We start from the raw sequence: 14,193 nt of genomic DNA on the forward strand, positions 1-14,193 counted from the left end.
GTGGGGACCTGTAATCCCAGCTACTCAGGAGGCTGAGGCAGGAGAATCTCTTGAACCCGCGAGGTGGAGGTTGCAGTGAGCCAACATTGCATCATTGCACTCCAACCTGGGGGACAACAGCAAGACTTCATCTCAAAAAAAAAGAAAAAAAGAAAGAACTGTAAAGCAAATCATTCAGATCTACAAATCCTTGTTGAATTCAGGAATATGTTGTATATCACGTGTGCTAATAAGAATGATAAAGATACAAAATACAACTTAGGGAGCTAAACAATGAATATATTTGATGGCTAATCACATTAGCGGTAAATCTCTGGGAAGAGTAAATGAGACAATGCTTGTTCTCTATCATAGGTGACTGACTTGTCAAATTGTTTTATTACAGAGTCCATCTTTATCCAACCGAAATGTAAACCTCAAGATCTACAGACGCCAGAGTTTGCAGAGTTTGGGAGATATGTTTTAACTAATTAAGGAAAGTTATAAACCATGGCTAGAGCTGGAGATGTGGCTCTAGGTATAGCAATAACATTGCATGAGTATATACAGAATTTTTTTTCTAGAAGGAATTATACAAAAGTGTTAACAGTGGTTACTTTGAGGAGAGAAACTGAGACAAAGGCTTTTATTTTTCATTTTGCATCCTGCATGGTTTACATTTTTAAACTATGCACAAGCATTGTATTTTTAAAAAGTTTTAATGGCAAAGAAGAGATAATTGTGTATTCTTTTATTCTTTATATTTTTTTATATAAAAGAAAACTAATAAATGTTTTTTATATTTAAAAAATTAAATTAAATCTGGCTTATAGAAAAAAATCCTACCTAAAATATTCATCTAGTCTCTCTGTGGTGAAAGCCTCTGAAACCCAAGAAACAGAATCCACTAAGGAAAAGAAGTTAGAAAAGTGCTCTCTGTAAAGTACCAACAGATAGAACCTTTCTGGAGGACCATTCTATTAAATATTTAAATGTCCATACTGTTCACAGTCTGTACCAGGATTCCAGTGCTAAAATTTCCTTTTACAAAATACTTGCTGGGCTGGGCACAGTGACTCATGCCTATAATCCCAGCATTTTGGGAGGCTGAGGCAGGCAGATCACTTGAGGTCAGGAGTTTAAGACCAGCCTGGGCAACATGGTGAAACCCCATCTCTACAAAAAATACAAAAATTATCTGGGTGTGGTGGTGCACGCCTGTAATTCCAGCTACTCGGGAGGCTGAGGTGGGAGAATTACCTGAGCTCAAAAGGCAGAGGTTGCAGTGAGCCAAGACCGGGCCACTGCACTCCAGCCTGGGTGACAGAGAGACACCCTGCATCAAACAAACAAACAAATAAACAAACAAAAAATCTCTATTTTTTTATTTTATTTTCTTTTTCTTGAGTCAGGTTCTCATCTGTCATGCAGGCTGGAGTACACTGGCGAAATCACAGCTCACTGCAGCCTTAACCTCCCGGGCCCAAGCAATCCTCCCAAGTAGCTGGGACCACAGGCACATGCCACTATACCTGCCTAATTTTGTTTATTTTTTGTAGAGGCAGGGTCTCATCATGTTGCCCAGGCTGGTCTCAAACTCCCGGGCTCAGGCAATCCACCCACCTCAGCCTCCCAAAGCGCTAGGATTGCAAGCGTGAGCCACTATGCCCCGCCTTAAAAACTCTCATAAATTAGTAACAAAAAGACAAAAACTAAACAGAAAAAGGTGAACAAGAACTAGAAACAAGCAACAGAAGAAGAAATATAAATGTTCAGTAACTATGAAGATGTTCAACATTTTCCAAGAAAAGAAACTGTAATGGTAAAATCTCTTTTCACCACTCAAACTGGAAAACAAAATTTGCATTGTAATACCTAGTGTAGATGTGGGTTCAAAAAAATGAGAACTTTCATTATTTTCTGGTTGGTGAGTACATCCATAAAACAATTCAAAAATGCATATTCAAAAGACTTAAATTTTACATATCCAATGATCCAGAAACTCTACTTCTAAGAATTGATATAATGGAAATCAAGATTTCGCTACAAGGGTGTTTATCATCACATTGCTTATAATAATGAGAAATTACTTAAAGGAGTAACATTTAGGAGACTGGTTAACCTAAGGAGTGGATTAAATTATAGCATATACATATATTTTATTCCTCACTGTTACTTAAAATAATGCCATAACTAGCTGGGCATGGTGGTTCATGCTTGTAATCCCAGCACTTTGGGAGGCCAAGACAGGCAGATTACTTGAGGCCAGGAGTTCGAGACTAGCCTGGCCAACATGGTGAAACCCTGTCTCTACTAAAAATACAAAAATTAGCCGCGCATAGTGGTGCATGCCTGTAATCTCACCTACTTGGGAGGCTGAGGCACAAGAATCGCTTGAACCCAGGAGGCAGAGGTTGCAGTGAGCCGAGATTATGCCACTGCACTCCAGCCTGAGCAACTGAGACTGTCTCAAAAATAAAATAAAATAAATATATCATAATAGAATATTAATAAATAGAATGTCAATATATCTCAAAAACATGTTGAAAGAATCTAAACACAAAAGAGCACATACTGTATTACTCCCTTTATATGAAGTTCAAGAATGGACAGAACTTATCTGTAGCACTAGAAGTCAAAATAGTAGCTACCTGCTATTGTGATAACAACATACACGTGGTATTGACAGGAAGAGGATATGAAGGAGCTTTCAGGAGTGACAGAAATATTCTAGATCTTGATCTGTGTAGTGGTTACATAGGTGTCTACATATGTTATAAAATTCATGAAGCTGTTTGCCTAAGATCTGTACACTGTATGTAAATTATATCACTATTATAAATTATAACATCATAAAATGATGTTATAGTGGCTCTTAAACATTAATTAAAACATATTAATTAATATTAATTAATGCTCGACCTCACTGTTAATAAGCAAAATGCATACTAAAACTGTGAAACACCATTTTTACCTATGAAAGTGGCCAAAATAAAATAGACAACGCATTACACTAGTGACAATGTGAGTAAATAGATATTCACACATACTGCTGAGGGTACATAGAAATTGGAGCCAACTCTATGAAAGGCAATTTGGAAATAGCCTCACATTTTTAAATGCATTTGCCTTATCACCTCCACTTCGAAAAAATTATCCTGTAGACATACTGCACATATGCAAAAAATATTTATACAAGGTCATTCAACTGTTTGTGATAGCAGATGATTAGAACAACCCTTAACGTCCACCAACAGAGGCCTGGTTAAATAATGGCCTATCCCTACAACAAATTATACAGTTGAATGAGCTAGCTCATGTGAGGTGTAATCCCAGCCCTTTGGGAGGTCAAGGCTGGAGGATCCTTGAGACCAGGAGTTGGAGACCAGCCTGGGCAACATAGGGAGACTCTGCCTGTACAAAAATTTTTTTTTAAAAAGCCAGGCATGGTGGCATGGGCCTTGTGGTCCCAGCTACTAAGAAGGCTGAAGCAGGATGATGGCCTGAGCCTCGAAGGTGGAGGCTGCAGTGAGCCATGACTGCACCACTGCACTCCAGCCTGAGCAACAGAGTGAGGCCCTGTCTTGGAGAAAAAAAAAACAAAAAAACCAAAAACCAAAAAAGAATGAGATAAATCTTTATGTGCTGATAAGGAAGGATCTCCAAGACTCAGTGTTTTGTCTTGGGGTTGTCTGTTTTTTGTTTTTGTTTTTTGAGACAGAGTCTTGCTCTGTCGCCCAAGCTGGAGTGCAGTGGCACCATCTCAGCTCACTGCAATCTCTGCCTCCTGGGCTCAAGCAATTCTCCTGCCTCAGCCTCCAGAGTAGCTGGGATTACAGGCACCTGCCACCACACCCAGCTAATTTCTGTATTTTTAGTAGAGATGGGGTTTCGCCATGTTGGCCAGGCTGGTCTCGAACTCCTGACCTCAGGTGATCCGCCTGCCTTGGCCTCCAAAAGTGCTGAGATTACAGGGGTGAGCCACCACACCTGGCCTAACTTTTGTATTTTTAGTAGAGATGAGGTTTTACCATGTTGGCTAGGCTGGTCTCGAACTCCTGACCTCAAGTGATCCGCCTGCCTCGGCCTCAAAGTGCTTGGATTACAGGCACGAGACACCACGCCCAGGCTGTTTTTGTTTTTAAAGGTGCAGAATGGATGTATAATATGCTACCGTTTGTGTAAAAAAAGGTATGCATGTATATATGTATTTGCTTATAAATGTATAGTAGGTTTTGGATAGATTCACAAGAAGTTGCCTTCTGAAAGGGGAACTGTGTGGCTGGAAAAGAAGGGTGAGAAAGAGAAGGAAACAATATAAACCTTTTCATATCCTTTGCATTTTGTCACATGTGCAGGTAAGACATTCGAAAGTTAAATTAAAAATTGTAAAATAGGCCGGGCGCGGTGGCTCAAGCCTGTAATCCCAGCACTTTGGGAGGCCGAGGCGGGCGGATCACAAGGTCAGGAGATCGAGACCACAGTGAAACCCCGTCTCTACTAAAAATACAAAAAATTAGCCGGGCGCGGTGGCGGGCGCCTGTAGTCCCAGCTACTCAGGAGGCTGAGGCAGGAGAATGGCGTGAACCCAGGAGGCGGAGCTTGCAGTGAGCCGAGATCGCGCCACTGCACTCCAGCCTGGGCAACAGCGTGAGACTCCGTCTCAAAAAAAAAAAAAAAAAAAATTGTAAAATATAGCCAGGTATGGTGGCACATGCCTATAATCCTAGATACTCAGGAGGCTGAGGTGAGAGGTTTGCTTGAACCCAGAAGGTGGAGGTTGCAGTGAGCCGAGATCACACCACTGCACACTCCAGCCTGAGTGACAGCATGAGACGCCATCTCAAAAAAAAAAATTGTAAAATAATAAAGTTATGTGAAAATATTTAACAATGGCAAAATAGTAATAATATTTTGTTAGAGAGAAAAGGTTACAAAACTATACATAGTTTATGATACAATCTTATTAAAATTAACACATGTATATATGCAGGGAAAAACACTAGCAAAATACATCAAATTATTAATAACAGTGCTTTTTTGGGGTGGTAAGATATTGGGTGATTTTTAGCTTCTTCTTCTGCATCCTTTTCTTTGTCTTTAACTTTGTTAACAATTAAAATATATTAGTGTTGTAATTACATTTTTTTTTTCTTTTTTTTTTTGAGACGGAGTCTTGCTCAGTCGCCCAGGCTGGAGTGCGGTGGCGCGATCTCGGCTCACTGCAAGCTCCACCTCCCGGGTTCACGCCATTCTCCTGCCTCAGCCTCCCGAGTAGCTGGGACTACAGGCGCCCACCACTACGCCCGGCTAATTTTTTTGTATTTTTAGTAGAGACGGGTTCCACCATGTTAGCCAGGATGGTCTCGATCTCCTGACCTCGTGATCCGCCCGTCTCGGCCTCCCAAAGTGCTGGGATTACAGGCGTGAGCCACCACGCCCGGCCGTAATTACATTATTTTTAATATTATTAAAGAAAAATCTACCTTAATTTTGAATTGTGATTAATTCTTGAATTATAATCTACCTCAATGTTTCTCCCACCCAGTGGCCAAGAAATAGAAACAAGCAAAATATGTCTATCTCAGGCCAATACCTCTCATCTCTTTTGTTTTTTAACTTCCTTTTTCCTTTATTATATGACATACACTTATTGACTTCATATTAGCATTTAAGTATTGTTAACTTTATGTAATAGCATTTGAGTTGGGGATTGGTGCATTTCCGGTTGTACGAAGGACAGTTGTATTATATTAGGCGTATTATGACCTTATTATTGTCCTTATTTGAAGATTTGTATGATCTCAGGAGATGTGTATGGGTTCAAGTTGACAAAGGGTGGACTTGTGATGTTTAATACTGAGTGTCAACTTGATTGGACTGAATGATGCAAAGTATTGATCCTGGGTGTGTCTGAGAGTGTTGCCAAAGGAGATTAACATATGAGTCAGTGGAGTGGGAAAGGCAGACCCACCCTTAACCTGGGTGGGCATAATTTAATCAGCTGCCAGTGCAGCCAGAATATAAAACAGGCAGAAAAATGTGAAAAGATGAGACTGGCTTTCTCATCTCTTTTTCCACCAACAATCTCTATCCATGCTTCACAAAGCCAGGCATCCAGCCAAAGGGGATTAAATGTAACTCTCAAGCCAACCTTGCCCCGCCCCTCCCCCCACAAACATGGGCACCAACACACCAACCACCCCACCCCAGCCCCCACACACACTCCCTCAAAATATTCCCAGTTACAGGATTCTAGAAGGCTCCACAGATGCATTAAAATGGAGAGCGCTCTCCAAATGCTGAAGCCAATTATAGCCCCTTTTCATCAGGAACCCCTTTACATCAGTCTAGGCTGGGAAGAAAGAAAAGAGCAGAGAGGGAAGAAGGGAGAGGTTCTCAGATTTGTGAGTCTAAAAGATACCCAAGAGCTAAAAATTGGTGCATTTAGTAATCTCCTGAACAGGGAAAGCCACGTGACAAGGGATATGATTTCAGGAGTTCTGGGAAGGCCTGCTACCTACTTCTCTATTCTTGGCTGAGCTCTAAAATTCCAAGCCTAGCTCTTATTTCTTTAAGACTTTTTTATTCCTTTTAAAACGTAAATGTCGGCCGGGCGCGGTGGCTCACGCCTGTAATCCCAGCACTTTGGGAGGCCGAGACGGGCGGATCACGAGGTCAGGAGATCGAGACCATCCTGGCTAACACGGTGAAACCCCGTCTCTACTAAAAAAATACAAAAAACTAGCCGGGCGAGGTGGCGGGCGCCTATAGTCCCAGCTACTCGGGAGGCTGAGCCAGGAGAATGGCGTGAACCCGGGAGGCGGAGCTTGCAGTGAGCTGAGATCCGGCCACCGCACTCCAGCCTGGGTGACAGAGCGAGACTCCGTCTCAAAAAAAAAAAAAAAAAAAAAAAAAAAAAAGTAAATGTCTTTTTTCTTTTTTTTTTCTTTTTTTTTTTTGAGACAGAGTTTCACTCTTTCACCCAGGCTGGAGTACAGCGGCACGATCTTGGCTCACTGCAATCTTGGCCTCCCAGGTTCAAGTGATTCTCCTGCCTCAGCCTTCCAAGTAGCTGGGATTACAGGCACCCACCACCACACCCGGCTAATTTTTGTATTTTCAGTATAGACAGGGTTTCACCATGTTGGCCATGCTGGTCTCGAACTCCTGACCTCGTTATCTGCTCGCCTCAGTCTCCCAAAGTGCTGGGATTACAGGCGTGAGCCACCGTGTCCAGCCCATTTCTTTTTTTAATATTTATTTATTTATTTATTTATTTATTTTTGAGATGGAGTCTTGCTCCATTGCCCAGGCTGGAGTGCAGTGGCGAAATCTCGGCTCACTGCAACCTCTGCCTCCCAGGTTCAAGCAATTCTCCTGTATCAGCCTCCTGAGTAGTTGGGTTTATAGGTACCTGCCACCACGCCCAGCTAAGTTTTGTACATTTCTTTTGATTTTCTATTGATTATACTCAGGATGAATTAATTTTGTCTGATTTTTTTTTTTTTTTAAATTACTGCTCCTTGTACAGCAGGGCTAACCCATGGGCAGTGTGCCCAGAGTAAACTGATCTTTTCATGAAAATAACTAGACCAGTGGTCTTCCACTTTTCCTGCCTGTAGACATGGGAAGCACCACCATTATTTACAGATCTTATAACACACAATTACTCTGAACCAGACTGTAGTATGTTGTGGGAGGTTTCTTATCAGAATCTGGGGGAGTATATAGATAGTTAGCAAAAGCCATATCTGATGTTCCTCTCCCCTGCCTCTGCCCGGGCCACTCCATGGACTGTGGATCACAACCTTGATCCAGATTTTCCTGAAGGCAGGGATTCCCTTTAAATCCCCAACACCAAACACAGTCCCTGGCCTATAGGATGCTGATGTAGTTTGGATGTTTGTCCTCCCCAAATCTCATGTTGACATTTGATATCCCCAATGCTGGAGGCGGGGCATGGTGGGAAGTGCTTGGTTCAAGGAGGTAAATCCCTGATGAGTGGCTTGGTGCCTTCCCCATGGTAATGAGTGAGTTCTCGCTCTATGAGTTCATGTGAGAGCTGGCTATTAAAAAGAGCTTGGCACCTCTTGCTTTCCCTCTTGTTCCCTCTCTTACCATGTGACTCCTGCTCCCTCTTTGCCTCCCACCATGATTGGAAGCTTCCCGAGGCCCTCACCAGAGCAGATGCTGGTGCCATGCTTCTTGCACAGCCTGCAGAACTGTTAGCCAAATATACCTCTTTTCTTTATAAATTACCTAGCCTGGGATATTCCTTTATAGCACCATATAGAGGACTATGACAGATGCACTTCATAAATATTTGTTGAATAAACATAGATATTGACAAAGAAGGGAGCAAGAAGATACTTGGGATCTGGAGGTTTGGATGAAACAATTAGTAAAAAGGAAAAGTATTATCCACTTCCCAATTTTGTCAAAGCTAGCTTGTGGGGAGATAGCATATAAAATAGTGATAATATCTAACTCTTATTGAGGGTTTACTGTTTGTCTGCCGTGTTACAAAGCAGTTTATATGCATTATCTCATTTAATGTTCACAGTAATCCTAGGACATAGATACTGTTATTATTCCCACTTTATAGATGATGAAACAGGCTCAAAGAGGTCAGGTAGCTTCCCCACAGTCACATGGCTGAGAAATGGTAGAGCACAGTTTCAAATTCAAGCAATCTGATTCCAGACAAATCGATCCAAAGAACTGAAATGCCAACACTGTGTCAGAGCCTTATCAAGGCTTTTCTTTCCCCTCCTCCATATCTCCCCTCCTCACATTTGGGCATTTTTCCAAGTATTTCCAGACAGAACTAAAGCCTTTCATCACTCCCTTTTTCCAACCTCAATCCCATTTTCAGAAGTATGTAATCCTCCCATCCACCCTCTCTACCTGTAGGTAATCGAAGACTCTGTGAGTTGTTAATGAGAAATAGTCACAGAGTCTCTCCTCCTCTTAGGAATGTCCCCGAGATCCAATCTCTCTCCCACCCCCAGCAGTCAAAGTGTTCCTTATAGCCTTCTCTGAAGGGCCTCTCTTCAGAGTCCCACAGTCCAGGGTTCTTTGTTCTCCTTTAATCACACTCGGAGCCTCCCTGATGTCTCCTCTTCCATTTGTGTATCCCAGTACCTTTCTGTACTTTTCTATCATGTGTGCTGACTAAAGCTAACTGGGGCTGGGGGTTTAAGATCAGGGGTCGAAAGATGACCAACCTGTTCAACCCTCAGTAAAGCACTTGGTATAAGCTGAACTTCAAGTGCCAGGCCTGATTTCCATAGTGACACCCGTGGGGATTGTTGCCATGGTAATGCTGGAAAGACACTGGCCACTGTGAACGTTACTTCTCGTCTCCATTTTTCTTTATGAGACTCCTCCAAAGCAAGGGAAAGCCCTGCTCCCCACTTCAGATATCAAATCCCAGGCCACCCCAAATAATACTGATTCTGCTCCAATAACCCTGCAGGTCCCCACCTAGCTTTGCCAAGTGAGGTACACAATGGTCCTAGCTTCTTGCATTAAGAACCTACTTAACCATCGGGAGACCTGAGGGAGGTAGCTGTGTACACTTGAATGAAGGGGAAAGAGAAAGAGTGTGTGTGTACATATGTGTTTCTTCACTGTCATCCCTCCCACATCTGGTACACATGCATCCACCCAGACAGCAGGCATTGGGACACTGCTGAGAAAGACCAAGGCAGAGGAAGACAGAGAGACACTTAAATGGGTCTGGCGAAAAAGTCACACTGGATTCTGAGTGTGCAAAAGCAAAACAAGATGGGCACCACACATAGTGACCCAGACACCCTTCTACTATGACTCAGGCCATTTACTTTGGCTAAGCCCCATCCCCCAGGTTCCTGGAAGAAGTCAGAGGAGTAGGGGAGAAAAAAGGCACACAGAGCTGTCTCTCCAGCTTATTCTCCTACCCTCTAACAAGCAGAACAAAGCCCATGAACAGAAGGGACTCAAGCTCAGCGCTAGCCGCAGTGCTGCAGAGGCGAAGGGGAGAGCAGTCACAGGAAGGAGTAGGGGCTGCACTGGGAAAGATTATCTCTCCCACCTTCACTCTTCCCAAACCTTCCCAGACATCCTGAAGCAGCCTCCTCCATTAATTCCTAAGCCAGCTCCCAACCCGGTGGGCTCCAAAGAGAGCTAGAGGAGAAAAGAGAAAAAGGAGTAGGAGTTTCCTTCCCTTATTGGGACCCTCAAGGGTCTCCTAAAAATCATGCCCCCTGCAGCCCTCATTCCCTAAATGATGAATGAATATTAAGTCTGAAAAAGCAAACTCTAAAGATGTTGCCTGAGACAAAATGGCCCCCCATAAGCATTTATCTTCAAATGAGAGACTGACAGGGAGGGCTAGGGTGAGGGAAGATACAAGCGAACGAGACAAAGATACAGCCCTACAGATACCAGGCAAAACAGACAAGGAAGATCCAGCAGTGGAGCTGAGATGGAATCTGAATTGGCAGGGGGCCTTGGGCTTCTTTTCATCTCTCCTCCTTGCCCACCTCCCACTGTGTGTCTCTCCTGTTTAGCTGGGCTAACAATAGATCGACACCACACCCCTCTTCCCAACATCACCCCCTGCCCCATCCCACTACACCAGGATGGCCCAGAGAGCCTAAAGGAGTTGGTTCACACTTACTGGAAAAACCTTCCAGAGCATGGAAATAGGGCCTAAAAGTTTTGCCCCCCATCATCACCCCCACCCTGTTTGTCAGCCTTTATGTCTCAAGGGGATCTTAAGCTCCAACTCTTACAACTAATGCTGGCTCTCTAGGACACTCTGAGAGGGGTCCTCCCGAGTTGATCCAGGAGTTGTTTGGTGGTTGTTTTGTTTTGTTTTGTTTTGTTTTTAGCCCAGTCAGACTGAACAGTCTGCAGGGCCAGAGAGGTCCCTGAAGCAAAAAGAAACAGAGGCCCTCTCCATGTGACAAATACACACACACACACACACACACACAGAGAGAGACAGGGAAAGAGAGAGAGAGAGAGAGAAAGAGAGAGAGAGAGAGAGACAAAAGCATCCATTTGAGTTAACAGTGTGGGTAAGGGTGCAAGGTGGTGACAGACTGGGGCCCTTGGAGACTAGTAAGCAGGTCTCCCCCGAGGCATGTTTATTCAAAGTCCCATTCTCACTGACTCAGAAGGCCCAGGCTTCCTCCCCTTCTTTCTTTCATTCCTTTAACAAGCATGTTTCCAGGTGCTCTGTGCCAAGCACTGTGGATAAAGATACCTAAGAAGCACCTCTGACCTTGACTGCCCTCGTACATGCCCCTCCCTTCTCAAGCTAGTTTTCGTTTCCTGGCCCAGCACCCCTCAAGCCCTACAGGACTCAACCCCAGGTCTTTTCTCCCCACACAGCTTGAGGTCCCTACCAACCTCAGGGGGAGTGGGCAAGGCCTAGAATTTCCCTTTGGGCCATTACAGATAAAGGTGCAGAACAGAAACCTGGGTAGGCAATGTGATAGGAAGAGATGGGAGGTTTGCAGTCACAGATTTAGGTTCAGATCCATGGATTAATAGCATGACCTTGAGAAAGTTATTCAAGTTCTTTGGGCCTCAATTTCTGCATCTGTAAAATGGAAATATTGATACTACTTTCGAATGCTGTGTCGGGGGTTAAATAATATACATAGAGTAACAGGCCCACTGTAAATATTAGTTCCCTTAAGATATCCTCCTTGGGTAGGGCTGTCATGATGAGGTAGAGCTGGACGGCTACTTTCTCTTGGATCCTCAAGAGAAAGGATGAATAAGCAAGTACTTACTAGGATCTCAGGGTTTAGGCATTTTTCTTTCAGGGGGTCAGTTGGGGAATCTGAAACCCTCTTCCTACTGTAACTGGGAACGAAAGGCAGACCTGACCTTAGGATTCTAGAGGCTCCCCCCAAGATTGGGTGTGGCATCAATTATTTCCTTCCCGGTAAACCCTGCATCAGACCTGTTCCCCCCAACACACACACAAAAATCCAGGCTATAACTACTTTAGGGAATGATGGAAGGTTTGGTCTTAGAGCCCACTTCCATCCACACTCTGCAGAGACCCTGGGCTGCTTACCTCCCCTCTAGTCCACCCAAAAGTCTTCCCACTTACCTTCTTGGGAGGTGGGGGTAGAGATCTGAGCCAATAACAAAGGGAAGATGCGCTTTCTCTTGGTTAGGGGGGAGGGTGGAGAAGGGGAAAACATCAGAAAAACATGGAACTGGTTCTAACGGGTGGAGACGCTGCAGACAGCAGCAAAGGGGAGATGCGTCTCCCGAAGGTAGGAAAGCAGCCCCCTGCCACTCTGCAGAGACTCAGCCGCTGGCCTGGTCAGGCCACACCCAGCCATCCTGATGCAGGGGAGAGGAGGGGCTGCGGGGAAGAGGATGAAGGATGAGCGGCGGGGAGCGGGCGCAGAGGGACCGGCAGAGACTAAGGTTCTGCGGGAGGCGGGGAGATTTAGCCACCCGCCCCCTCCCCGAATTCCCTCCTGGGCGACACTCACCCCAATAACGACGCTGTCGTCCCCTTGGAAAATGGGGATGAACTTGTCTCCCCGCAGAATCTCAGCCTGGTTTAGCGGCCGGAATCGGCAGAGCACCTTGATGCTACATTCGTTGTTGGTCTCCGCCATGGTGGTCGCCGGCGTGGAGCTGGAACACTTCTTGGGCTGCAGGGGTGGTGTGTGCTCCAGAGGAGAGGGCTCTCAGCTAAGGCTGAGGCGGAGGACAGGTGCTCAGTCTCTGGGGGCAGAGTTGAGGGCGCCCGGGCGAAGCCTGGGGAGCAGGGCCGGGGCGCGCTCTCTCTCTCCTGCGGCAGCGGGATGCGGGAGACCTGGGCGTCTGGTCCTCTCGGGCGCTCTGCCTCTCCGCCCCTCGCGCTGCAGCGCCGCGCTGCGGGCCTGGGCGGGGCCGCGATGGAGGAGCGGGGGCGGGGCTCCCTCAGCTGGGGAGGCTGGCTCGACGTCGACCCCCGAAGGCTGGAACCTCACTGCTCCTCTGCTTCCTCCCCCATCCCTAACGTTCGGAGATAACCTTGCCCTCTACCCTTCCCCACCCAACTCACTGCATCCCACCCCTATACCCTCGATCTGTTTGTCCCTCCCTCAGACTCCACCCCCTGGAAGGGATAAGGGGACCGAGGTGGGCCTGTCGCCTGTGTAGCGAAAAGGGTCAAACAGATCTCCCACTCCCTCTATTCCAGGGCATCCCCCAACCCGTCACTAGCCTCTCTCCAAACTGGGATCACACTTCTCATTCTCCCCCTACGCCCATCCCATGCCCCACACGCACGGAAGCTGGACTCCCAACCCACTCAGCTTTCTGGGGGATCGCTGCCTGTACTCCTATGGAGGTGGGTGTCAGGGAGGAGTGTCATGGGAGGTTCTCGCTACTCCCTTCCCCTTCCACATCCAAAGGTGCACTCTACTGTCTCCCCAACGTACACAGCAGGTCCCCAGTTTCAGGGAAGATAAACTCCCATTCTGGGTTATGGCAATTCAAAAGCAGACACAATACTTATTTTTGTGTCCTAGGTTGAGGATGGGATGATGATGGGTAGGAAACATTTTTGCAAGAGAAAGGGAGTCAGAAAGCAGTGAAGGAGGGGCAATGATGGGGATGGGGAAGGCCAGAGAGACTTTGAAGTCTAAGGCAAACACCTGCATTTGGGTTTCAGGTAAATTCAGGTACCTATGGGAGTGTGTGTTTCCCGTCTCAGTAACCATTGGAGGATACAGTCCCAATACTTCAGCCCCCTTCCCTGGCCAAAAAAAGAAAAAAAAGGTGTGGGGGAAGAAGAACGAAAGAAATGCCAAACCCCAGAGATTCCTTGTCCTTTCTCCCTTTGGGTCAGACTCCTGCTGCAGCCCCTGGAAAGAACCACCAAGAAGCTGGCCAAATTGATTTTTCTCCACGTCACAGGCCTCTGCTAGCCAACAGAGAGTTGGACTGCAGGAGTTGAGGTTCTAGGCAAAGGGGAAGGGCAGGGTGGATGGGACAAGGAGAAGGAAAGGAAAATTCAGCTCAGCAATTGTCTCATGAGTGGTTAAGGTCACTTAGACACTATGGGACAAAAGCAAGAGGCTGATAGCCTGGCCAGACAAGACCTAACTACTCAGAACTCAGGGGGCTTCCCACATTGGGGCTACACCTCTAACCCACCTTGAATCTTAAGGGAACTGAAAGAAAAGAGTCCAACATAATGAA

General features: G+C 45.7%; 1 protein-coding gene across 1 annotated transcript in view; it reads right to left on the reverse strand.

The window, feature by feature from the left end:
• The window catches only part of LOC105474097 (kinesin family member 5A), a 37,496-nt gene extending 24,627 nt beyond the window's left edge, over positions 1-12,869 (reverse strand). The window contains exon 1 of the mRNA XM_071071556.1: positions 12,492-12,869. Coding sequence (XP_070927657.1) covers positions 12,492-12,620 — 129 coding nt within the window. The 5' untranslated portion in view covers positions 12,621-12,869. The remainder of the gene's footprint in view (positions 1-12,491) is intronic.
• Between the last annotated feature and the right edge of the window lie 1,324 nt (positions 12,870-14,193).

The sequence above is a fragment of the Macaca nemestrina genome, chromosome 10 (genome assembly GCF_043159975.1).
Source record: "Macaca nemestrina isolate mMacNem1 chromosome 10, mMacNem.hap1, whole genome shotgun sequence".
Taxonomy (NCBI): Eukaryota; Metazoa; Chordata; class Mammalia; order Primates; family Cercopithecidae; genus Macaca; species Macaca nemestrina.